This window comes from Pipistrellus kuhlii, unplaced genomic scaffold, assembly GCF_014108245.1.
Source record: "Pipistrellus kuhlii isolate mPipKuh1 unplaced genomic scaffold, mPipKuh1.p scaffold_m20_p_2, whole genome shotgun sequence".
Lineage (NCBI taxonomy): Eukaryota > Metazoa > Chordata > Mammalia > Chiroptera > Vespertilionidae > Pipistrellus > Pipistrellus kuhlii.
The window spans coordinates 175,287,102-175,314,469 of NW_023425515.1; the positions used below are offsets into that span (position 1 = coordinate 175,287,102).

Here is a 27,368-nt window from a genome sequence, read left to right on the forward strand (position 1 = left end):
CAGAGAAATGAGCTGAACTCAATTTCACTTTTGAAACAAAAAATAAAAATTCTGCCTTACTGTGCCCGTTTGTTTGCATGAGAGAGGAGAAGGTTGGAGCAGGACACCTGCCTGTTAATGTCAGTTACTTTGGGTTGGGTGAAAGGGAAAGAGAGGAGAGATGAATTCTTTGTAATCTTTGTGTTGCATGTAAGGATATTTATGCATATTAGAAGTGCCTATGACCTTCTGTGATTTGGCAAAAGAATAATTTATTGAAAAGAATACAACATTATATACACACTAGGGGCCCAGTGCATGAAATCACCTTGAAAGGAACTGTAGGCTGTGAGGCTGTGGTAGGCACAGGGGTGGGTATCAGCCCATCCTCTGCAACCCTGCCTAGCTCCTCCCACTGCAGCCCCTAGTTCCCTGTCTGCTAGCAGCCCCGCTGCCGCTCCCACATACTGACCATGCTGCTGAGTGATTGGAACCGATGCCAGCAGTGGGTGTGAGCGGGGCCAGCACTGTCAGTGGGTGCAAGCTGAGGCTGCTGCCCTGATCACCTCTCAGGAGCAGGGGGAGGTGGAGAAGCCCTTAGGGGTGATCGGGTTAACAGCCTCCACTCACACCCTCTGATGGTGCCAAGTGATTGGGACCAGTGCTGGGTACCAGCAGTGGGGCTGGTGCCGGCATAGGCAGCAGGTGCAAGTACCAGGCAGGACTGTGGCATGTGGGAACAAAGAATTTTCAGTAAGCACCAGAGGCTCGCCTCAATGACAGTGACCAGCAACCTGCCTGGGTCTGGTGCCCTCGCTCACTTACTCCACCATCTCACTGTGGTCAACACCTGCACATGCCCCCTGGTGGTCAGCACAAGTCATAGCAATCAATTGTTTGGTTGTTCTACCGTTTGGTTTGGTCTATTTGCATATTAGCCTTTCATTATATAGGATTATCTCACCAGTGTGAAATATGCATGAAGAAATTAGAAAAAAAGTAAATGAAAATACTAACAGCAGTTGCCTCTGGTAGGAAGGTGAGATTATGATGTGTCCTTTTTAAAAAAAAATTCTTGCCTATATCTTTCTAATTTTCAAAAATGAGAAAAGTATAAATTACTGTTTAAAATATAGTGTCTTTTACCCGCTCACCAGCCAATCTTGCCTTTACCTGTTATAATCTGTTCTCTGTTCCCTTGCCACCTGCCACTTGTCTTTGCTGGAATTCATGTATCCATTCAGCAGATACTTTTTGAATTCAGGCACTGGGGATGAAGTAGGAACCAGGATAAAGCTTTCACTCTGTGTTCTTATTTCTAGAATGACCATTTAGACATAAGACTGAGAGGCCTCCTCCCAAACCCTCGTCTTAGCCTCTCCACACTTAGATCTCCACACATTGAATCACCTTCTCCCTCTGGTTCTCTTCCCACCGTTCTGCCTGCCGCCCTGCCCCTACTCTGTCTCCTTCCTTATACCTTGTACATGGAAAGTGTTCCCTGGGGGCTCTGTTCTGAACCTTATTCATCTGTTTTTTCACTCTTAGTACCCAGATTCTGAATCAGAAACTGCAGAACTGTGCTAGTCTGGGATGCTGGGATGGTGGTGAATGTTGGTGTCAATGATTGTCCAGGACATGAATGAGGGTAGCTCTAAAGGTGTGGCTCTTATGGGATCTGTACTTGAGGATCACTCTGTGTTTCTATTTGTACATGTATCTGCTTATGTCTAATCTGTGGTCCAAGGCTCATGGCCCATCCCAGGATTGAACCAAGAGGAATGAATAAATGCATGAGTGACATGATATAGTGACAACACCCGGCAGGTTTTAGAGCATGAGCCCAGAAGATTGGTGTCACTGCCAGTGAGGGGAAGTGAACTAGGGGACTCCTTTGGAATTGTAGAGATAGAAGTTTTATTTAGTTGTTATTGTAGAAATATATTTCTAGTTTCTGGGGGTACTTAGGTCTTCTTTTGTGAACTAACTTCTTCAAGACCCTCAGTTACACTGCTTGTTGTTTTCCTATTGACTCATCAAAGTTCTTCCTGTATTAAGAATATTACTTTTTACCTATCATTTTATGTGCCTTTTCATTTTGCTTCTATTTTTGACATACAACCATTAATAATTTTTGTATAAAACCATCAATCTTCGCCGAGACCGGTTTGGCTCAATGGATAGAGCGTCGGCTTGGGGACTGAAGGGACCCGGGTTTGATTCCGGTCAAGGGCATGTACCTTGGTTGCGGTCATATCCACAGTGGGGGATGTGCAGGAGGCAGCTGATCGATGACTCTCTCTCATCGATGTTTCTGGCTCTCTATCTCTCTCCCTTCCTCTCTGTACAAAATCAATACAATATATTTAAATAAATAAATAAAATAAAACCATCAATCTTGTATCTTCCATAGCTTTTATGTTCAGAAAATCACACAGTTAGGTCATTGTTTGCCAATATTTTCTTCTAACTGTGCTTTTGGCTGGGTTTTTTTTTTTTTTTTTTAGCTTATGACTCTTTATTCTATCTGGAATGTATTTAGTATGTGGTGCGAGTCAATGAGATAATTCTTTTCCCAAACAGTTAGTTGACCCTGCAAAAATGTGTTTCTTTTCTCATTGATATTTTAATGTTGTCTTACACATATTTCAATTTTTATGTGTATTAAGACTATTTTGCAATATCATTTCATGTTCTGCCTGTTCACTCTTGGACCTCCTCCACACTATTTTCATAAATGTCACTTGCTGGTTCTGTTTAGTACCCTGTAGGATAAGGCTACTACTATAATACATTTCTGCATTGTCTGTAAATGCCTATGTTCCCAGTTAGACTTTAGGTGTCATTTTACTAAATTTAAAACAGGTCATCAGGCTTTTGATCAGAATTGCATTAAGCTTATAAATTAACTTTTCAATAACTTCTCAAAAGGTTAATATGCTAAATTAACCTTTCAGTAGTCTTTCCACTCAAGATTATGCTATGTCTCTCCAGTTATTCAAAAATTTTTTTATCCCTCTATAAAAGTTATTTTCATACAGTGCCTACACAGTCCGTATTAAGTTTATTTATATTTTCTTTATATTCTCATCTGTTTTCTTTATATTCTCATCTGTCTCTGGTAATAGAAATGTTATTGATTTAAAAAATATATATTTTATTGATTTCTCACAGAGAGGAAGAGAGAGGAAAAGAGAGTTAGAAACATCAATGAGAGAGAATCATTAATCAGCTGTCTCTTGCACACCCCCTACTGGGGATGTGCCAGCAACCAAAGTACATGCCTTTGACCAGAATCGAACCTGGGACCTTTCAGTCCACAGGCCGACGTGCTATCCACTGAGCCAAACTGGTTTCGGCGAAATGTTATTGATTTTGTATATTTCTTTCACATTTGGCTACTTAGCTAAAATTTCTTATTAGTTCTAATAACTTTATAATTAATTCTCCTGGGTTTTCTGGGTATATTAACATATCATCTGCAAACCATATGCTCGCTTCTTCCTCATTTCCTCCCCTTGTGTCGCATGGGCTGGCTCATCCAATAAGGCGTGAAATCTCAGAGGTGATAGTAGCATTTCTGTCTCATTCCTGATCTTAATCAGTTATTTCACCAAGAGTACCATGTAGGTAATTGTTCTAAAACGATGGCTAAGGAAATATTCTTTCTCCTGGTCCCGGGTGCTATTTTAATCAGGTCTACATGTCTTATTTTATTAAATGCCCATTTAGCATTTACTCAGAAGACCTTAACTTTTTGCTCTCTTACTGGGATGCTTTGTGTTACAGCTTATTTTTTCAATATTAGTCATTTTAGAGATTAACTGTCCTTTGTCAGTTAATCCCTAATGTGGGCTTTAAAAAATAATTGGTGTTGAGTCAGTGTATTAGCATCATGGTTAAGCAGGTGGATCTGAAGTGGACTTCTTACTTTTGAATCCTGACTGTGAGTAACAGTGGGACTTGGGCCTCCTCCCTTCATTTATCTTTGCCTTAGTTCTTCACCTGTAAAATGGAGATAATTTTTATAGTATCCACCCTATAATGCTGTTGTGAGGATTAAACAAGTCAATACGTATAAAGTTGTTAGAAGAGCGTCTAACCAAATACAGTGTGTTAAATTATTATTACTTTTTATTGATTATGGTATCACATAAATGTTCTGATCCCCCATTCTTATCCCAAACCCTTCTCCACGTATGCCCCCCCTCCCCGCCCCTGTTGTCTGTGACCACTGTTTAGGCTTATGTGCATGCATACAATCTTTTAGTTGCTCTCTCCCTCTTTCCCCCACCTTCTCCTACCTTCCCTCTGAGGTTTGACAGTCTGATTGATGCTTCCCTGTCTCCGGGTTTGTTTTTGTTCATCAGTTTATGTTGTTCATTATTTCCAATGTGTTAAATTATTGAGAACTTATCATGTGCCTAGTACTGAGGTTGGTTTGTGGCTTTAAAAATGGGAAAACGCTTATATAGTCTGCTTTCTCATGGAGCTTATGGCCTGGCAAGGAGATGGATATTTATTAAATAATCACACGGAAACATGGAAATTTGCTTCTATGATAGGTGCTACCAGTGAGAGGTTATGGTGTCACAAGAGCATATAATAGGGAGTTTGTTCCAGTCAAGGAGAGGCCCTTGACCATGATCTGAAAGATAAATATGCCAAGTAGGAATGGGAGAGTGTTCAAAGCAGAGAAAACAGCACATGCAAAGGTCCTGTGGCTGTGCAGTAAGAGAGTGCATCAGATACAGATGACTGAGAAGGGCGGGGCTTGACTGGAAACCAGTGGATTCAAGGCTAAGAGGTCACCAGGGGCCGGACTGTACAGAGACCTTCGTAGACCTTAACTGATTTATTTTATTTTTTATTATTGAACAGCAATGAGGGGCTTTCTGAGAAGCAGCACAGCCTCACCAGAGAGTGAGTTAGAGGAGCAGACACTCCGGCCCCACCCAGATGGTGTGGATCAGAATCTACATTTCAGCCTTGTCCCCAGGCATTGTACACACACACAGTGAAGTCTGAGACTGGCCTGGGAGGACTGTTTTCAGGAGGATGTATAACACTGTTAGAGGCAGATGAGAGAGAGCTCTATTAAATGAAGACTGAAAAGACCCGCTCTATCCATCAGTGACCTCAGTAGACCTCTTTGGAACCAAAAGGCAGAAGCATCAGGGCTGGAGAGTGAGTGGGAAGTAAGGAAATGGAGACAAAGCTTGTAAAAAAGGTGTGTTTTCCAGAAATTTGGCTGTGAAGGGGAAGATAGACATGAGGCTGGCGGGAAATGAGGAGTAGAGTGGGGAATTGTTTTCTTAATGATGGAATCTTGAGCACATTTAAAATGGGAAGGTTCCAGTGGAAAGGAAAGGCTTAAGCATGTGTATCCTATAGAAGAGAGAAGCATATATAAGGTTCATGAAGAGGAGGGGGGCTGGGACCCAAAGGGCACATGGAAGGATTATGTTGTAACTATGAGAACATCCAGACCTGTAGATAATTTTTCTGAAGTTTATTTGAGCCAGAGGAGATGCCTGGAAGCAGGATCTCCACAGACTTAGAGAACAGTTTGCATCTTCTTTCATGCATTTGGAATTAGGGAGGGACGTAAGGAAGATTATATGAAGCGTGAAAGCAGGAGAAAGCAGGCCGGAATGGGATTACAGGCTAATGAGAAGATGTGTTCTCTTGAGGGTGGTTTTCCTTCTGAGGGGTCTGAAAAGATGCATTTCAAAGGCCTGTTAACCTATATGCACAGAGGCAATGGACAAGGCTTGCTCAAGGCAAAGATAAACCTTTCATTAAAGAGGTTACAGGCCTGGGGCATGACTACCCAACGTAACCTGTCCATTTAAGAATTTATGATCAGATCACTCTATGAATTTACTTTCCATAGAACCGCATTTTTTTTTTTTTTTGGTTTGTCTTAATGTTAAGATTGAAGGAGAGATGGTTCCTCTGTTGGAAGAAGGAAGGCAGCGTGGGGCAGGCTAGATGGGTTTGGAATTGGGAAGACAAGGGATCCCCACTGATGGCTTTTATTTTCTGGGGGAGTGAGAAGAGAGGACAGGAGGTGAGATGAGGGGCCTGGAGAGTCAGGAGGGTGCGGAAGGTGCAGAAAGTTGAAATCCTCACTCTGGCATTTAATGTAAAGGGGAAGTCCACATGCTGCCTAGTCTGGTTGTCTTTTCATTGTCCACTCTCTCTGAGCCTTCGTGTCCTACCTCACAGAGTTGTTCTCAGGCTTGGGCACAGCGATGCTCATTGTACACCTGGACAGTACGCGGCGTAACAGGCTCACACTCAGTGTCAGTCACCTGTCTTCCCTCCCTCTGTGATAAGCGTGGAGCTGGCATCTGGAAGCACCTGGAAAAGCGGGTTCATGATTCTCTAACACAGAGCTCCTATCTCTCTGGAAGCTTCTAGGAGTTCTCCAGGCCACACTGAATTGCTCCCTTTCTCTCTCCCAGGCCAGAACTGCACATTCCAACTGCAGGGTCCCAATGGGACAGTGGAGAGCCCAGGGTTCCCGTACGGCTACCCCAATTACGCCAACTGCACGTGGACCATCACCGCAGAGGACCAGCACAGGATCCAGCTCGTCTTCCAGTCCTTCGCCCTGGAGGAGGACTTCGATGTCCTGTCGGTGTTCGATGGCCCACCGCAGCCAGAGAACCTGCGAACCAGGTACCACCCGTCTCTTCCCCGCAGCACGTAGCTGGGCCCCGAGCCAAGCTGTGTGAGAGAAGGAACCCACTGGGGTTGAGAGATTGATGGTCATCAGCGAAGACCTCTGTTTTCATGAGGCCTGCCCTCAGCTCCTTTGCTTTCTTTGTATTTTCCAGTTCCTTTCTCCTGCTTAGAAGTGCTCAGCGGACAGGGTTGATGAGGTGGATATTTGGGAAGACTCGACAGAAGACATAAAAGGGTTATAGAGAAATTCAAATTTTTCTCTTGAAAACGGATTTTGTGTGTAAATGGTGTATATATGAATATCTGTTGGTGTATATTCTTTGCACACACAGAAATTAATTTTCTCCCCTGGGACCTAGCAGATAGGAGTTGGAGGCTAATAATAGTGGCTGTGACTTGCATTCTATACTTGAAAACCATTAATACTTTGTTGGAAATTGCTTTGCATTTTGCCTTGGCCGCAAACCTTGTGGCTGTGGCTATGGGTGTAGAATCAGAAATTTGGGGAAGATCCCGCTCTCTCAGATCCCATTGCAGGCGATGGAAGACAAAACCATGGAGGAGGTGATTCTGCTTTCCTGTAACCCTGAGCTGCCTCTGAAGCAGGGGGTTCACATGGCGGAGGGAGACGGGGATGGAAGCTACAGCCTCTGCAGAAAGGGCAGACTTTCTGGGGCAGCTGTAAGGGCTCCAGAGTTGCCATTCTGAGGTTTGATTGATGGTAGTTTGCTCTGCTCCATTGCAGGCCTTGTCCTGGTCCTGCCTGCCAGGCTTTGGGCTCCCCAGGAAGTTATAGCGTTAATGGCTTACCAGCCAACCAGCCAAGTCCCAGGGAGCTGAAGGGGTGGGTTGGGGAGGGGGTGGTGCTATTGTAATTAATGAGGCGTCCCTGCCAAGTCCTTAACCTCAAGGCTTTGTTGAAGGTGCCTGGAGCAGTGTTACAGACAATATTTGTAATTCCGCTCCAGCCCTCTTCTCTCTGGCAACCTGCCCTCTCTGGGCAGTGCAGAGGTGAGACTGCCAAGCCTGCAGCAGAGGTTGGAGTGTCTGGGGCGCCCCAGACGAGTAGTTTGTTTTAGACCAGACAGGGCTTATTCATCTCCCTTGGGCTCGGCAGGATTTGGCACACAGTAGGTGTTCAGTGCAACTTGGGTGAAGGGACTGGAGTCCCCACTGCCCTAATTCATTCCACAAATATTTCATGAGCACATGTATGTTCCAGACACTGACCTGGGTGCTGGGAATATAGCTGTTAGCAAAACAAAGCCACAGTCTTCATAGAGGTTACATGGTAATGAGAGAGACAGGAATGGGCTTGAATATGAGTTTAGAGTTCAAGGAAATCAGTGCTAGGTAGTGCTGAAGACCACGTGGCTGGATGAGGTCACAGGGGAGCGAGTCCTCACATCAGATGTTGAGCTTAGGCGACACCATGTAGGGCACCTGCATTGACCGGTGGTGAATGTTGAATGAATGTTGAAAGATAAAACGTCCTGTTAGGCTAATGGGCTGCTTGGTTGGGGTATGGATGCTGCAGGAAACATTCCAGCTCTGCCGACTGGGGTTACTCTAGCTTTCCTTTCTTTTAAAGCAGCGTCCACACACATGTGGTCAGACCTCTGTTTCCTGACATTTGGGTTTGCAGGCTCTGAGTGAAGTGTTAGAAGGCTCACCAGAGGTGGGGATTGCTCTCGCCTGGAAGGTGGGGGTTTCATAACCTTGGGAGGTGGTCCTGGATTGTGCACCTGGCCCCCGCTTAGCCCATGCAGGCCAACCAGCCATGTTTGAGGAACCAGGGTTTGTACCTTCACTGGGTTATCCTTGCTTGGGTTCCTTCTGTGTCACCTTCCTGATCTGGTCATGTCAGTTTATTTCAGAAGTAGCCAAGGGCATCCAGGTTCAGCCGAGGGGAGGGCTGGAGAGAAAGCTATGCCTATAGCAGAGGAGCTCACACCTTGGAGGACCCTCGGAGGGGAAATGACCGCAGAGGGGGACCATCCAAACAGCATGAAAAATGTGCTGTTTGAAGGTTTTGGAATGACACTCCTTTGGGTCTGTAGGGGGGATAGCAAGTGTGTTTGGTGGGGACCCTTGGGTGTTTGTGGATTCTTTTATGTTCTCACATGGTTATTAATCTACTCAGATTTTACTGAGGAGTCAGTTTCTATATGTATGCTTGTCTAGGAAGTCATCTATTTTATGGAGATTGTCAAGGGTAGCAGTGTAGAAATAAGTATAGTTCTCCCAGGGAACATTTCTATCCCCACAGTTCCTGGGATTACATCTCCTTTCTTGCACCAGCTCCTGTGCATCTGTGTTTTTCTTTTTACTCAGTTCGTCTTGCTGCAGTTTGCCTGTTTTATGGGTCTTTTTAAAGTTCTAATTCTAGGGCTATCAATTTTATTATTTCCCTATTATCTAACTTATTGATTTCTGTTTTTATATTTATGCATTCTTTTCTCTCACTCACCTTAGGCTGATATTGCTCTTTTGCTGGTTTTGTGAATTGAATTAGATCCATTATTTCCTATTTGGTAATCAAAATTTCCCCCTAAGTATAACTTTGACTATATCTCATTAATTTTGATGGATAGTCATTATTGTAGAAAGAATATCTAATTGCAGTTTTGCTCCTTCCTTGCCTCTAGAGATTTTTCCTAAAACTTTCCAATAAACTTTTTTATACTTAAAAATTATTATCCTGTTGAATTGTACTATGATTAGATTATGATTTCTACTTTGGAGAATTTGTTGCTTTTATTTTCATAGTATAAGATCATTTTTATGTAAATGTTCTATGAGTATTTGAAAAAAAAAACACCTCAGATTCTTTGGTTGAAGGGTAAAACTTTTAGAATTTATTTTTTCTAATGTCTTTATTGTCTAGATGATATTTGTCAAGGATAAGCAGTGTGTTGACTACATTTTCACTATTTTTGTCAATTCATCCTTTTATTTTATGTATTTTGATGGTACGCTCTTCAGCATATATTTTTAGCATTAGATCTTCAGAGTGAATTATATGTATTTTTCAATATAAAAATTATATTTTCCCCAAAGGTTTTTTGCTTTAATTTCTAGTTTTATACCAATATTACCACCTTTATTTTCTTTTAGTTTTGTATTTATTGAGTCCCTGTTTGCCACTTTCTTTATTTTTAATATTTCTATGTCATTGTTTTAGATGTATCTCTTAATATAAGATGTAATTGCATTTTTATTTTTAAATCTTTCCTGAGAGTCTTATTCTTTAACTGGAAAGTTTATTTCACTCTTTTTTTGGTGATAACTGATATACTTTCTCTATTGTGTAATATTTGTGTAATAGTTAATGCTTTGTGTTTTTTAGCTTTCTTATGCCATTTCCCTTTCTCTATCTTCAAGTGTAAGTTTTCTTTGCCCTTTCTGTGATTTTTAGTCTAGTAGTTAAAGTTACTTCAGAACACATTTTAAACTGTGTTATTTTTATTTTTTAGAGAAAAAGGAAGGGAAAGAGAGAGAAATAGTGATGTGAAAGGTAAACATTGATTGGCTGCCTCTTGAATATGGGGATTGGGCCCGCAACCAGGGCATGGGCCCTGACCAGAAATTGAACCAGCAACCTTTCAGTGCACGGGACAACACCCAACCAACTGAGGCACACCAGCCAGGGCTTAAACTGTATTTCTCTGTCAACATCTTGTCTAGTTAGCTTTTTAAAAATCAGGTCTCTTTGCTATTACACCTTATAGAAATTCCTTAGTGATTATAGCATGTAGGCATCTCTCTCTTTCCTAGTTTCCAACATGGACATATAGTCAGTCTCTCTCTCTCTCTTTCTCTCTCTCTCTCTCTCTCTCTCTCTCTCTCTCTCTCTCTCTCTCTCTTATTTATTTATTTATTTATTTATTTATTTATTTATTTAATAAACCTTAGGTTGTTTCCATGAGAATTTAGGGTGTTAGGTTGAAGGGGAGCTTAATATATTATCTTGCCTCTTCATCTTGACCTGAACATCTCTCTTAAGATTTTTATTCTTTTTGATGCTATTATGAATAAAGAATTATTTTTAATTTAATTTAATTTTTGAAATTTTCATGAATATCTAGAAATACAGTATCTTATATCCTGTGACCTAGCTGAACTTGTCATTAATAGTCCTAATGGTTTTTTATATCTCTGAATAAAAACAGTTTTAGTTCTTTTCCAATCTAGTTGCTTTTAATCAAATCCTTTTTCTTTTTTTTTCCTAATTGCATTCTATAGAACCTTCAGAACAACATTGAATAGAAGTGGTGAGAGTTGACATTCTTGTCCTGTTCCTGATTTTAAAACATTTAATCTTTCCCATTAAATATGATGTTAGCTGTAGGTATTTGGCAGGTGCTTTTCTAATGAAGGTTTCTAAATGAAGGATTCTGGCACAATCTGGCTGCAGTATGGAAAACCCGCTGGCTTGGTGACCAGACTAGTGATTGACAGGCCAGGCAGGAGACGGTGGCGCCTGAGGTGGAACAACGAGGAGAGAAGATGCCGTGGATTTGTGTGATGCTCTGGGAAAGCATTCCCCCCAGAGTTAAGAGTAGATATATAGGGACTGTGGAGTGGGAATAAGAAAAAGGAAGGGATGGAGGTTGACTCCACAGTGTCTGACTTGGAAGCAGAAAATGAGCCATATTGGCCCAGTGGATCTAGTTTCCAGTAAAATGTGTTCTCTCAGCCTACCAGGCTGTTTGCTGCACTGACGTTATCCTTCATTCATTTGGCAGAAAGGTAGGTCACCTCCTGTCACAGTGTTTTCCCAGGAGTCAGTAGGGTACAGTGAGGACAGGCCTAGATTTATATGCAGCTCGGTTTTGCATTTATTTGCTCTGTGACCTGCCCAAGTTTGGCCTTTCTGAGCCTCATCTATAAAATAAAGGTGACACTGACCTGCCTTACAGGGTTGTAGCATGTGAGCCGCCTGCTGCAGACCCCATAGTGCTCCACAGACATTATCTGCATTTCCCCCTGCCCTGCTATTCTCAGGACCTAGAAACTCAAGACTGTTTGCAGAGGACTTTGGTGCCTGTCTTGACACATCTCTGTGGCTCAACTGTTAGACATTTTAGATTTAGGGAACTGCAAATGTAATACCTGAAGCAGGTACTGAACTCACAGGGAGTCATTCCTTGTGGGTGGCATTACTGGTCCCCTGGTCACCCATCTGTGGGGCACAAGCCTGCAGTAGGCTTTCTGTGTTTATTGTCATGTCTTGACTGACAGGCATAAGTTCTGCAATTCTGCTTTCTGTACATTTTTAATGCATTTCTTTTTTCACTCCGCCTCTCATCCTCAATATCTTTGTCTATGAACTGGGAATACTAGTATCAGTATCTATTTCATAGGATTAAATTAAATAATGTATGTAAACTGCTTTTAATTGTGGTGATACATAAACAAAAGGAATACTTAAATATTTGTAGAAAAATAATAAAACATAGTTAAGCAAAAAGACACACACACACACACACACACACACACACACACAAACACAAGTACATTTATAAGTCATGAGGCAGAGCAATTGTTCTCACCTGAAGGCAATTTTGAGCCCCAGGGGACATTTGGCAATGTCTGGAGACATTTTGGGCTGTCAGACCAGAGAGGGGCTGTGGCATCTAGTGGGAAGAGGCCAGGGATGCTGCTAAACATCTTACCTGGCAGGGGACAGCCTCCCACCACAAATGCCAGCAGCGCTAAGGTTGAGGAATCCCACGGGAGGCGATTGAGGAGTGAAGGCCTTTAGTGTCAGGCACCTGAATTCTGATCTCATTTCTATGTCAGTGACCTTGGACAAATGAGTCAACCCACCCGAACCTCAGTGTCCTCCTCTGAGAAAGGGAGGATTCTCGGCGATGCAAGGTACTGAAGGCTGCACCTGGCATCGTGCGTGAAGAGGTGCCAGCGGGCACACTGTGCACAGCTTGTTCTATATGCAGATGCCATTCATCTCCCAACGACTCCCTTTCTCCACCAGGGGTTCATCGCCATCTTCTTGAAAGCATCTCACATTTCATCTAGAGCTATTCACAAGCAGCAGCATCCCAGGGTGCCAGGAGGCAGCGTCTGGCTGCTTGAAATTAAATTTACAATAGAAGCTGATCAGATTCTTCTCATAATGGATCAGGGTGGGAAATGGGAGTAGGAGCTGGTCCTGAAGGCCGGGAAGCCTGTAGGAGTTTAGAAATTAGCAAGGAAAGAACAAAGAGCCTTCCAGAGAATGCAGTGTCAGCCCTGCCTGGATGAATTACCGAAACAATTCCCACATCTCTGCTTTCGCACAATGAGATGGCCTTCCCGTGCTGGCAGCCGTCCGATTGCATTGCAGTTTAATATGGAATGAAGTTTTCTAATGGAACACAGCGAACATAATCTATGGAGACATTGCTAATAAACTGCATCACTGTACATTGGAGGTTGATAGGGCGCCGGTGATGACTGCTCCAGTTAAGCACATCTAAGCATCCCTTAATCTAGACATTTGGGCTCACGTTATGGGAAACACTATGGCTTGTTTTCCTCAATTACCGGCAATACACATTCTGTCATCAGCCTAAGGTGAAATGCAGTTAGTCATTTGGAGCTGGTTGCAGATTTCACTCTACTGACGTTAGACACCTGTTTGGAAGTTGTAAAAATTTCACCCAATTTGCCAGATTTACCGTTTTATGAATATAGATCACAGCAGAGGCCCCTAAAGAACCTGTCTGTTAGGTACCTTAAAAAGTGTGCCTTGTACATTAGTCTGATTGTCCTTGGAGAGTCCTCTCCCCAGAGTTCCTTGAGAATGAGTTTTGTGGGCTGGAGGCAGCTGGAGGACCCATGGGATGAGGGAGCATCCCTGATTAGGACTGAAGCAGAGAGAGGACACTGGAGAGGAGAAAAAAGAAATGATACTGGTTACCTGTAATGGGTCAGATATCATGCTGGACACATTCATTCATTCATTCATTCACTGTTATTTTTTTAAGACCAGAGGCTCGGTGCACAAAATTCGTGCATGTGTGTGTGTGTGTGTGTGTCCCTCAGCCCAGCCTGCACCCTTTCCAATCTGGGACTCCTTGAAGGATGTCCGACTGCTCTCTCACAATCCAGGACTGCTGGCTTCCTACTGCTTGCCTTCCTACCTTCCTGATTGCTCCTAACCACTCCCCTGACAGCCTGATTGATGCCTATCTGCTCCCCTGCAGGCCTGATCACTCCTAACTACCCACCCCTGCAGGCCTGGTTCCTTCCCAACTGTTCTCAGCTGTAGACCTGGGTCCCCCCCTAACTGCCCTCCCCTCCTGGCCATCTTGTGGCAGCCATCTTGTGTTCACATGGGGGCAGCTATCTTTGACCACATAGGGGAAGCCATCTTGTGTGTTGGAGTGATGATCAATTTGCATATTATTCTTTTATTAGATAGGATTAGGTAGGATAGAGGTCTGGTGCATGGGTGGGAGCTGTCTTGTTTGCCCTGAAGGGTATCCTGAATCAAGGTGGGGGTTCTCTTGGGGCATGGGTTGGCCTGGGTGAGGGGCCTGTGTTGTTTGCTGGCCAGCCAAGCCCCCAGCAACCCAAGCTGAGGCTCTGGTATTTGGGGCTTACTTATCTTTGATAATTGAAACTTTGTAGCCTTGAGAGGAGCCAAAACTCCTGCTCATTCAGTGGCTGCAGCCATTTTTGTTGGGATTTATTTAAAACTTTGTAGCCGTGAGTGGAGGCCAAGGCAGGCCAGGGATGTGAAAGCTTGGCTTCCTCCATCGCCAGGGCAACTCAGTCCTCCTGCTCTCTCCAGCTCCATGGCTGCTGCCATTTCTGTTGGGATTTATTTACCTTCTATAATTGAAACTTTGTAGCCTTGAGTGTAAACCTGGGCCGGCCAGAGCGGCAGGGAAGCTTGGCTTCCTCCATTGCCGGGGAAATCCAAGCCTCCTGCGTGCTGCAGCTCTGTGGCCGCAGTCATCTTGGTTGGGTTGATTGGCATACTTGCTCCTGATTGGCTGGTGGAGGTGGCTTGTGGGTGTAGCAGAGGTACGGTCAATTTGCATATTACTCTTTTATTAGATAGGATGTATTGAATGCCTACCAGGAACACCAGGTTCTGGGAATATAGCAGTTATCAAGACAGCTTCTGATTTCAAGGAATTTATGATCTCTTAAAGGAGACAAAACAGATAGTCCAGAATGCTGTGATTGGGGAATTTGACCTAGTCTTGAGATCTTTTTAGATTCTGATCTGGGTGCCTGGGATGTCTTCCCTCTACCTTCCCTTTGTTTAGGTATCATTCTTCATATCTCAACTTATTAATCACTTTCTCACCCAGCAGGTCCTCTGAGACAACTCTAATTTTCAATCTAGTCACACCCTCCTGTGATGATAACCCCTCAAATTACACATCCATCCTTCATGGTTTTACATGTGGATGTGTGTGATAATTGGATTCATGCTCATTTCCCACAAGACTGCAAGCTTTTTGACTGCAGGGACCATTTCTGTTTTACTCTGCATTGTGTCTCCAGGTTCCATAGTAGGTGCTCAACAAATAACTATGGAGTGAGTGAATGAATGCTCTCTGGAGGAAATTGAGATTCCTTGATACAGCCTGGAAGGAGGGATGGGGAGAGAGTTTCGGGCCAAGAGAATAGTGTGTGCACAGGCCTAGGCAAAACAAGAGAAAGCAGGGTGCTCCATGACAGTGGTTGGGGTGCAGTGGGAGGTGGGTATGTGGCTGAGCCATATCATCAGGGGTCCCATATGCCATTCTGAGGAATTTGTGGTGTATCCTAAGGGAAGTAGAGACACTAAAAAGTCTTAACCAGGCATTCCACGTGTTTTCTACAATAATTCAACAACCCACCCATGAGATGGGGGATATTAATTTTCTTTGCAGGGGTTTAGTGAGCGCCTCAGTTCTCTAAGCTTCTAAGTGGCTAATGGAGCAGTGGGTCTCATGCAGCCAGAAACCAGGCTTTCCGCTCCACAACAAGGAGCCTTCTCACTGCATGGGACTCATTTGCATTCACTTCATTTCCTTTTTTAAAAATTCATTCCATTTTCCTTGTTAAGCAGTTTCTTTAAAATGGTAGAAGTAACGGGAACTCAACTACTTCCAAAAAGTCAAGCCATGCAGTCGTGTTTCCAGTGAAAAAAACACAAGTGCCTCCTCGTCCCAGCCCCGCTCCCTGGAGGTAACTGCTGTTAACAGTTTGGTGTGTGTCCAATCTCTTTTTAACTACAGATTCATTAAACTGCCCATGAGGCTTATTGGGACATCCATCAGCCCTTTAAAAATTGTTCTGATGAATTAAGTGTAAACTAATTAGAAACATGGATTCAATTACCCTCGAAACACACAAGGGTTTAATAATTAATAGGAAGAGGGCTTGAGGCCAAAGGCATTATGGATTTTATCAAAACCCTAACATCTGAGAAGTAAATATGTTTGAGTCATCATAAATGCCGGCAGATTTGCTGTCCAGAGGCAAACCTGTTGTGATGAGCTTTGTGTTTAATCAGGAAAGTTATCTGTGATTAATAAAGAGTCATCTGAAGAGTGGAGAGGCCAGAGGCTGCTGGACAGGGTTGCCTGGGACAGGGCAGCAGCCTGTCTTTCTGAGTTACTGCCCTTGGTGTTATTCATGGTCTTTCACCAGGCAAGCTTGGGGGATTCACAGAGGTTCCCAGGGAGATTGCTGACTCCTATTGCCAACAGTTGCAAGATTTTTTTGTGGAGGGGGGCGGACATTGTTTACCTGTAAGACCATGAGCTGTGATGCCTTAAATGGACCCAGGGGAGAGTTGGGAGGTTGGAATATTTACCTGTTGTGTACCAGGTACTTATGGGTCATATCTCATTTAATCTTCACAGTTTTCCCAGAGGTACGAATATTGCCTTCAGTTTGATTTCTAAGAAAACTGAATCTCTAAGAAGCCACCTGCCGTGGGGCAGCTGTATTCAAACTCCTAGGTTCTACTTGACACCAAGTTCACACAGGTTGGCACGGCCACATTATTCAGGGCTGAGGGGGTTGCAGGAGGGGAGGAAGAAGGGTCTGTCAGGCTTGGGGCTTGGGACTCCAGCTGCAGTGACCCAGGGGGTATCCATAGGCTCCATCACCAGGTGCCAAAGGGTGGGTGTGGGCAGGCATGGTTGGGGTTGGACCCTGGTGGTTCAAGGTCAAAGTCTGTTTTTGTAGTAAAACCTTACCGTGCCCATTCGCCAAATCTGCTAGTTAATAGCAGCCAAAATATTGTATAAGGCCCACTTCGGAGCCTGAGTCTCAGGCAAAAGGCCTGTGCTGCCTACACCCCTCCCCATGATGGGTCCTGCCCACAGTGTCAGCAGGTGTTGGTCAAATAGTCGACTTTTCCCCGGAATGGAGTTGGCCACTCCATGGCCCTCATCTGGCCTTTGCTGCAGGTGGTAGCCAGAAGGGCTGTTGCTGGGATAAGGAAGTGTCTCCTTTCTTTATCCTTAACCCTAGTTCGCTGAGCCTTGGGAATATCAGAAAGTGCTGTGCAAGGGTCTCTGATAACTGGGACTGTTGTCCTCATGGTGCAGGCAAGTTTGGACATGTAACTCCAGACTTTACTCCATTTCTTTGTCTGCAGAAATGGCACCCAACTAATACCTCCAAGTATTGAGCTCATCCTCCTCTTATAGAAAAGAAAACCAGTTCTCAAAATATTATCTACACACACACACACACACATAGATATACACTAGTATGTAGATACATTGATAGATTGATTTCAGAGAGGAAGTATTATAAGACGGATAAAGAGATAGAAACATCAGTGATTAGAGAGAATCATTGACCCCACTGGAGATTGAGCTGAGATGTGCCCTGACCAAGAATCAGATGGTGACCTCCTGGTTCATAGATTGACATTCAACCACTGAGCCACATGGGTGGGGCAGTTCTCAGCTTTTAAGTGAACAAAGAACCAGACTACTATTTCCTTGATGGGTCTGAACTGCCACAAGGTGTGGTGCCAGCACCAGGCCCAGCGCAAGGAGTCCTGGTTCCATCCCATCTCTACTGTGGTTTGCCCTGCTCTTCAACTAGTCCTATTCCTTCCGGGGCCAATGGCATTTTCCTGACTTGTAAATTGAGGACTTAAGTTTAGCGGAACTTCAAAGCCTCTTCTAGCGCTGAAGTGGTGTGATTGAGCGATGCCGGAGATGTGTGCAGAGGGCTATAAAACACTCCTGATCTTCTCGGATTATTTCTGCCCATGCAGTCACTGCTCTTGGCACTTTCAGCAGTTTCCCCATTTGTCTCTGGCGTCAGGATTTATTTTCCAGTGGCCTGTTAAGCCCTGTGGATCTTTCTTGCTCCTCCTCCGCAGTGTAGAGTTGCCTGAGGGAAGTAGTCACCCAGCCAGGGTGATATATCCCAGACCCCACCCCCTTGCACCTAGATGGCGCTGTGTAGCTTAGTGGTCAGTAGAAAGTGGACAGAGGTAATATACACCCCTCCCAGGCCTGGTCCAGAAAAGCTCCTCTGGGATAATTCTACTTTGTCTTTTCCCCTGGAGACAGGAAATGAAGAAGTCTGGATGCCTGGATGACTTTAGGCAATAGAACCTGCTGCTGATTGGTTGGATTTTACATTAGGGCAACATAAACTTGTACACAGACTTAGACTTCTGAGAGTCTGAGGTTTATCTATCTTTGTAGCTTGTGTCTCCTTAGCCATTGAGCCATTGCAAACTTGAGTGTTGGTATTTAGGAATTTATTTTAGAACCTAGAGGTAGGCGAGGACTCCAGATAGCACAGTCCATAGCTTTCCAGAGTTGACAGTTGGTCTTGTTTGCTTTGGAGAGATAAAGCTCCTGGATGGACTGGCCTTTGTGCCTAAAGCTTAGGCCTTTGCCCCATATATTTTGAAGCAGTTTTTGTGCTTCTGACTTTCCATGAATTCTTTTTGGCACCAACATGTGGTTCTGGTTGTAGTTTTGAGCCCCATCTCATCCCCTGCAGCCCCAGATGAGTACAAGGTGTGGTGTGGTGGTTGTGAGAGAGACTGTGGAGCCAGTGCACTTGGGTTCAAGTCCTTGTTTGGACTCTCACTGGCTCTGTGACTTTGGGGAAATCACTTCTCCCTGAGACTCGGTTTCTGCACCACCAAGTTGGGAGTATAGTAGCACATACCTTGCAGGGAAGTTGTGAAGATTCAACTACCTTACAAGGCACAAGCTATGTGAAGATGCCTGGCATATGGCAAGCACTCAGTAAATGGTTCTTTTATCAACACTGTCCTATCCAAAGCTCACCTCTTCTAAATACTTCCACTTTGGTCCAAGCCACCAGCACCTCTTGCTTTGATTCTCAAAACTGGTCTCCCTGCTATTGCCTTTATCACCATCAGTGTGTCCTTCATACCGGAACTGAGGCGATCTTTTAATTTTTCACTTTTTAAACAATAAACTTTTCATTAAAATAACTAGAAATTGTTTTACAATAGATTTATAGGAAAGTTGTGAAGATGGTGCAGAGAGTTCTTATACACCTCTCACCCAGCCTCCCTTTGTTATTACCATCTTGCCTTTGTATGCTATGTTTGTCACAGTTAATGAACTACTATTGATATGTGGTTTTAACTAAAGTGCCTATTTTATTCAGATTTCCTGAGTTTTTATATGATGTCTGTGCTAGGATCCCATTACGTTCCTTTGTCATGTCTCCTTAGGCTACTGTTGACTGTGACAGTATCTCAGACTTTCTTGATTTTGATGACTGACAGTTTTGAGGAGCACTGGTCAGGTATTTTGTGTAATAGCCTTCTGTTTGGGATTTATTTCATGTTTTTCTCATGATTAAACTGGAGTAATGTGTTTTAGAAGGAAGGTCACATTTTCATTACATCATACCAAGCATGCATGCTTACCAACATGACATATCCCTGAAAATGTTGACCTTGATCAGCTGGCTGAGGTTGTGTTGGTCAGCCTTCTCCACCATAGAGTTACTCCCCCTCCATGTCCTCTTTGAAAGGAAGTCACTTATGTGCAGCCCACACCTATGGAATAAAGTTATGCTTCATCTGGAGGGTAGAATATCTACATAAATTATTTGGAACTCTTCTATAGGAGAAATCTATTTTTCATATATTCATTGATTTATTGATATCAGTATGGACTCATGGGTATTGATTTTATAATTTTGTTTATAACCCAATGCTAGTTTATTTTGTTGCTTAAATTGTTCCAGCTTTGGCCATTGGGAGCTCCCGTTTCCTTTGACATTTTCCCTTCCTTGTCAATTTTCGTTATTGGTGGTGTTATTGCTGCTGTTGTTTCACCAAAGCTCTTTGGACACATGAGCTTTGGCTCCTTTAATGAAAAAATGGTCTTAAAACCAAAATCTGGCACTGGGTGTACTCATTACTATTGGGGTATCATTGCTTCTACACTCTTTCAAATGACAGAGCAAGGAAATAGATGTACATATACTAACCCATATATCTATACATACCTATACATTTTTATCTGTATCCATCTATCTAAATTCAGGTAAACATGAGTTCATACTGAAATTTCCAACACTGATCCATTACCACATGGATCATTCTAGCCTCCTCCCCTTGCTTATCTGGAACCTTCCACTCTTAACAGTAAGGAACTGCACTCCCACCATCCATTTACTATTAGCTCAAGTCCAGGGTATGCATGTAGGGTATCAGATCATTAAGTGTAACCCAGTGGGAAAGCTTTTAACTAGAGAATGGTGATTATGTGTAGTTCCTTTTGCCTTTAGTCTTATAGATTCTAGTCAATGTGAAAGTTACTTAGATAAGCACTAAGAGGAAAATACACATCAGTGGAGGGGAGGGGTGTGATGTGTAAGAGGTAGTATTTTAATAGGGTGGCCAAGGAAGCTATCACAAAGAAGGTGAGTAAAAACTTGAAACAAGGTGAGTTTGGTGTCTCTGCCTATTTTCAGTTGGCTCCAGGGCTTGAGGTGTGTGTCGTGCAAGTGTTTTCTTTCTCAGGGCCCAGCAGATTTCATTAAGGAAATTTAAGAACGAGGACACATATTCAGTGGTAACTTCAGGTGACATGGGAAACACTCAGACACATGTATGGCACCTGTCCCCCAGGAGTTGTGCTCTCTGGTTCCCAGGGTAACATGATGAAGGCGATGAAGCTATAGAGACTGGTCTGGGTGGGAATTCTGACCTCATGATGCCCCTGAGCACCTCGGAGGCTGGCAGGACAGTGTCTTCCGTCCTGCCCGAAGGAGAACATGTCTTCACAAGGTTTATGTATGTGAGCTTCTCTGCACCTGACGGGCTTTTCCTTTCCCTCCTGATTCACTCCTCACCACCACCACCACCACCACCACCACCACTTTTGTCCCCTAATGAGCCTTGGTGGCTTCATCAAGCAGCCTTAAAGGAAGGAAGTCTATAGATTTGGCCCCACCTCCCCAATTTGATTTTGTCCCAAATTTCAACTAGGGGCTCTCAACTAGGGGTCTGGGAGCTTTGTGATGCCCTGACCGATCAGTGGAGGCACATCTAACTTCTGTCTTCTCCAGCATCCTGTAGCCACATATCACAGGCAAGGTGGATCTTCAGCTTATACAAACTGTATGCAGCAAAGGGGAAAGGTGACAGGTCCTGGCTCCAATAGTCTAGCTGTATTTCATTCATAACAGGATTTCATCATGGCCCATAGGTAAATTCAGAAAGCAAGAAATCTGTGAAGGCTCTTAGGAGATGGGAGAAGGAAGCAAGAGGAGTTCTTGCAGACCAATGTGGGTTTAGAAATAGCCATCAGCTACAGGACTCCACCTTTTAAGAGCCCACTGTTGCCCCTCCCAATTCCGTTTGATTGTTTAAGCTTCCCAGACACACTGTGTGATTTACTTCTCTCAGGAACCCAGTAAATATTTTTTGGAGTCCCATTCTGCAGAAGAGAGCTGTGGCTCAGAATTGGGAATAAGCACAGAACTAATAAGAGGTGGCCGAGTTCTCAGTAGCCCTGCTCTGAGCAATGCTTCCTAACCACATGGGCTGGCGGTCCAGTGGTGGGAGGAGGCAGCCTCAACAAGGAGCCCAAGGTCCAAAAGGGCATCTATGGATGAGAGGAACCCTGCCAGGCATGTGTTTCCTCTTCCACAGCCCCCGCCTCTGGCCTGCCCCTCCCTCCCCCTCACACACACACCACTGGAATTTACCTGAACTTGGGCTTAAAGCCATGGTCGGCAAACTGCTGCTCGTGAGCCACATGTGGCTCTTTGGCCCCTTGAGTGTGGCTCTTCCACAAAATACGATGGCCTGGGTGAGTCTATTTTGAAGAAGTGGCGTTAGAAGAAGTTTAAGTTTAAAAAATTTGGCTCTCTGCCGGGACCGGTTTAGCTCAATGGATAGAGCATCGGCTTGGGGACTGAAGGGACCCGGGTTCGATTCCGGTCAAGGGCATGTACCTTGGTTGCGGGCATATCCCCAGTAGGGGGTGTGCAAGAGGCAACTGATCGATGACTCTCTCTCATCGATGTTTCTAACTCTCTATCTCTCTCCCTTCCTCTCTGTACAAAATCAATAAAATATATATTTAAAAAAAAAAAAAATTTGGCTCTCAAAAGAAATTTCAATCTTTGTACTGTTGATATTTGGCTCTGCTGACTAATGAGTCTACCGGACCACTGGCCTAAAGGAAAGGAGACCAGAGTAACTGTCTTCTCTCTGCGGAGCTCCTCCAACTTAAGTGAGACCGCGCCATCGCAGATTATTTCCAGAACCCCGAAGGAGCAGGCTCCGTCTATTTTGGAGTATGTAGAAGAGTAAAGATTTTCTTTAATTAGATAGTGCCGGATAGATTTAATTAAAGCTTCAAACCTGCAATTTTCTTTGTTTGATTGATCAGTTGGTGCTGATTGCCTGGAGTAATTATGAAGGGGGAGGTGGCCTTTTCCAAGTCTGGTGGCAATAAGCGGACTGACTCACCTCCTGGGTACTTGGCTGTCAGAATGGGGTCTGAGAAGGTTTATATAGCATGTGTGTGAGCTGGTCAAGTGAAAAGTAAGGTATTTAAATTCTTACACTTTTGTCTGAATTGGGCTCCTGGCTGATGTGCTTCCGTGGGAAAGTTTCCTTTTCCCTCCTTTCTCCAAGTGTGATCACACCCCTGAGACCAGATGGTATTCTATCACTTTTGACTTTCTTTTGTGAAATAAGTGAAGCATATTGTTGGGAGTGTCTCTTAATGGCCTTTTAAAATGACCAGAGCCCACAGAGGGTCAGCAGAGAAAGACAGCCTCATAAGGATGCAGTGTGAGCTTAGGGACCTCAGAAGGAGTGGTTTTTAAACTTTTGTTTTATATACAGTTGATATACAATGTTATATGAGTTTCAGGTGTACAGCATAATAATTAGACAGTAATAGACCTTATTCCATGATCACCTCGGTAAATTTAGTCTCCATCAGATGCCATACATAGTTATTACAATGTTATCGATTATATTTCCTGTATTGTACTTTACGTCCCTGTGACTACTGTTATTACTAGCAATTTCTACATCTTAACTCCCTTCATCCATTTACCCATCCCCCCAACCCCTCTCCCATCTGTTGAGCATCAATTTGTTCTCTATAATAAATGAACAAACACACTCAGAAGGAATTTTGAAGTCAGGCCATCCTGAGTTTCAATCCTAGCTCTATAACCTGGGCAGGTTTCCTCTTCCTCTTCCTCTTCCTCTTCCTCTTCCTCTCCTTTTTCTTTCCCTTTCCTTTTCTCTTTCCCTTTCTCTTTCCCTTTTCTTTTTCCTTTCCCTCTTCCTCTTCCTTTTCCTTTCCCTTTCCCCTTTCCTTTTCCTTACCTGCAAAGAGGGAGACTCATTGAGAGGGTCCGGGAGCTGATATGTGTGTGTATTTAATGTCCAGCCTGTTGCAAGTTCTCACTGAATGTCTGTCCCTTTCCCTTCCTGTGCTCTGCTGCCCCATTGAGTTGTCTCCACCATGAAACTTTCATGAGCTCATGGGACCATGTTGCTCATCATCACAAAATAGCCCTTGGTGCACTGCTTGGCACATGGCAGGGCTCAACAAGTATTTGTCCAGCAGATGAATAAATGAGTGATTACCTTGTGTGTTTAGGTCCCCTCCAAAGTGGGTGACACCAGTGTAGTGTGGAGAAGCTGGCTGCATTCATGAAACTTACTGGGCACAGGATGAGCAGTGAGGAGGGGTCTGCCGCTGGAGAAACCCATCTCTTTTCTGAACTGGTTCACCTCTAGGCTTTTCACTGGAGGGGGATGCTAAGGGTGATCATCAAGACTGTGGCAGCAGAGAAAAATATTTGAGTTAAACCTTTGGGTTAAAAAACACAACTGCCTGTGCATTATGTATATCACCATGTAAGAACATATACTTGGATGAAAAAGACCTGAGGGAAATACAGTAGCATGCAGATAAGAGAGGTGTTACAATGACTGGATTATACATGATTTTTTAATCTAATTAAAAAACTAAAGGCCCAGTGCATAAAATTTGTGCACAGAAGGGGGGGGGGGTCCCTCAGCCTAGCCTGTAGCCTCTTGCAATCCGGGACCCCCTCAGGGGATGTCCAACTGCCAATTTAGGCTTGATCCTGTGGCAGTCAGACATCCCTCTTGCAATCCAGGACCATTGGCTCCTAACTGCTAGCCTGCCTGCCTGATCGCCCCTAGCCACTCTGCATGCCTGCCTGATTGCCCCTCACCACTCTGCACATCTGTTTGATCACCCCTAACTGCTTGCCTGCCTGATTGCCCCTAATAGCCTCTGTCTCAGCCCCCACCACAGCGGCTTAATCCGGAATGATGTCTTGAAGGTGGTTCAGCTGTCTGGTCTAATTAACATATTATGCTTTTATTATTATAGATGTTTTGTCACAAGGTTGTGTTCTTTTTACAATAAAATGCACTGCTGGTGGGAATGCAGACTGGTACAGCCACTGTGGAAAACCGTATGGTGTTTCCTCAAAAAGTTAAAAATGGAACTTTCATTTGATCCAGTAATCCCACTTCTAGGAATATATCCCCCCAAAAAACAGAAACACCAGTCAGAAAGGATATATGTACATCTGTGTTCATAGCAGTACAATTTACAGTAGCTAAGATTTGGAAACAGTCTAAGTGCCCATTAGTAGATGAGTGGATTAGAAAACTGGGGCACATCTACACAATGGAATACTACGCTGCAAAAAAAAAAAAAAAAAGAATTCTTACCATTTGCAATAGCATGGATTGAACTGGAGAGCATTATGTTAAGCGAGATAAGCCAGTCAGAGAAAGATAAATATCAAATGATCTCACTCCTTATATTGTGGAATATAATGAACAACATAAACTGAAGAACAAAAAGAGCCAATCATAGAAGCACCAAACAGACTGTCTAACCTATGAGGGAAGGCAGGGGGTGAGGGGATAAGAGATCAACCAAAGCCTTGTATGCATGCGTATGAGCATGATCAATGGACACAGACAGTAGGGGGATGAGGGCATGTGCTTGGGGGTGGGGCGGCCGGGTAGAGATCAATAAGGGGAAAAGGAGACTTATGTAATACTTTAAATAATAAAGAATTATTTTTAAAAAATGCACTTTTAAATAATATTTTTATTGATTTCAGAGAGAAAGGGAAAGAGAGAGAGAAAAATGTCAGCAATGAGAATCATCCCACATTGGGAACCAAGCCTGCAACCTGGGCATGTGCTCTGACCTCCTGTTCATAGGCCAATGCTCAACCACTGAGCTACACCGGCTGGGCAAGAATGCGTTTGTAATGGATACAAAGTTAAAGGTAAAGGAAAGGAAAAAGCTTAAATGTTTCCTCCCCACCTACACCCACAGAGGGACATTGACTGACTGAAGTGGGCCCAAAGGAGAATGACCAGGATGAAGATGGCTTTATTTAGTTTGTATTGCGAGATGGAAGTTGAAGGACTGTGGGCCTTACTTGGGGAAAGGGGACTCTTAGGGAAGTGTCAGAGGCCTGGGAGGAGGACTGTGAAGCTGACATCAGATGGTGGCACTCGGGCTGTGAAATGGAAGTGGCAGGGGAGCAAACCTAAGTCATGTCTGGCCCTTGTATCTGTCTGGAGTTGAGGCTCCCTCCCATAGGAGGCACCAAGCTGCATTTGGAAGAATTGATGCAGAAGTTGGAACTTCTAGGGCTGTCCCTGTCTGGACCATAGACACTCCACCTGCACAGTGGGTGCTGTTCTCTGTGGATCAGTAATTCTTCCCCTCACTCCCTCCCCGGCCCCCGCCCCCGGCCCCACTGGTCCCCGCTCCGTTGTGTGGTTGCACATGCAGTTCTCAGTAATCATTGCTTTGATTGGCTTTCATTTACTTTTGGGAAATTTAAACCACATTAAAGAAGGAAGTGTTCGTTTTATGTGGATCATAAACTGTGGGGTTTTAGAAGATTGACGGTAGTCTAGATGGGTGCTTTGCATGATTCAATGTGCATGCGATTCCCCTGGGGATTTTGTGAAAATGTCAATTCAGATTCTACAGGTTTGGGGCGGTGCCCAGCAGTCTGCAATTCCAGTGAGCTCCCTGGTGCTGCCCAGGCCGCCAGTCATGGCGTACCTAAGATGATCTCCCTTGCCCTCCCACAGCTCCTGGGGCCCTGGCTCTCTAGAATGGCAGAAAGTTGGTTGCTTATGTACAAGTCCTTGGCCCATCCTTTATAGAGTCTGTTAAATGGAGAGGGACCAAGTAAGAAGAAGGGACCCTGGCATGAGTGAATTCAGGCAGGACTTGCAAACTACGTTTTTATAGAAATAGAACTAGGCACTCATTGTTCAGATTCACATCTTCTGCACATGTTTATCTCCGTGCCAGGACTGCTGATCATTTGCAAATAACGCTCTCTTGTCTTCATCATACTTTTAGGGCTAATGATGTGTGTTTCATTCTGATCAAGCATGTATTTGAGTAAACATATATTTCTCAATATTTTCGCTCTGATCCCTGCCCAGAGCTGTGAGCCATTGAAGGAAGTCCTGTGTGAGGGAAAAGGATCATTTCTGGAGTCCACCCCCTAACACAGCTCTCTCTGCTGCCCACTCAGGCCTGGCGGGTGAGCATGTTGTCCCCAAGTGTGTCTTCTCTGCCGGCCCAGGGAGTCAGCACGCCTCCGTGAATCTACATGTGCACGATGGGCCTGCCAATACCATTGATCGCCACCGAGCAGAGTCGTTTCATTCTCATTTCCAGGAGTTTGTGATGTTTCTAATTCGAAATATTGAGTATCGCTCTCCACCACTCACTCCTGCCTAGCTGCAGGCAGTGCTGTTCCTCAGACCCCACGCTCATCCTGCCCAAGCCTGACTGTGTAGAGGGTGGCTCAGGGCTTACATCTGGGCTCAGGTTCTGGGCACCCTGGACACTAAGGTGCTTGCTGTGCTGTGGTGTGCACAGTCCCCTGGCTGGTCCCCAGCCAGCTCTGAGCCCTGGCTCCCTAGGCCAGGCTAGACCCAATTGAGTCTTGCTAGCCACTTATCTGCTCCTGACTCCTGACTCCAAGTCAGACCCAGCCCTCAGGGCCCTGTAGCCTTTAGGCCTTGAGTCTCCAGCTTCACTGCCTGCCACTCCCCCGGATTGGATGCTGAACCCCAAACTTTGATTCTTCTCCCTCCCTTCCACCCCGTGCCCTTTCCCTCTGACTTGGAGGGTGTTTCATGAGGC

General features: G+C 44.3%; 1 protein-coding gene across 3 annotated transcripts in view; it reads left to right on the plus strand.

Annotated features, from left to right (window-relative positions):
- The window catches only part of CSMD2 (CUB and Sushi multiple domains 2), a 540,305-nt gene that overhangs the window by 52,117 nt on the left and 460,820 nt on the right, over window positions 1-27,368 (plus strand). For all 3 annotated transcript variants that reach the window (XM_036446754.2, XM_045584884.1, XM_045584885.1), the window contains exon 2: window positions 6,450-6,666. In XM_036446754.2, the coding sequence (XP_036302647.1) occupies window positions 6,450-6,666 (217 nt within the window). The remainder of the gene's footprint in view (window positions 1-6,449; window positions 6,667-27,368) is intronic.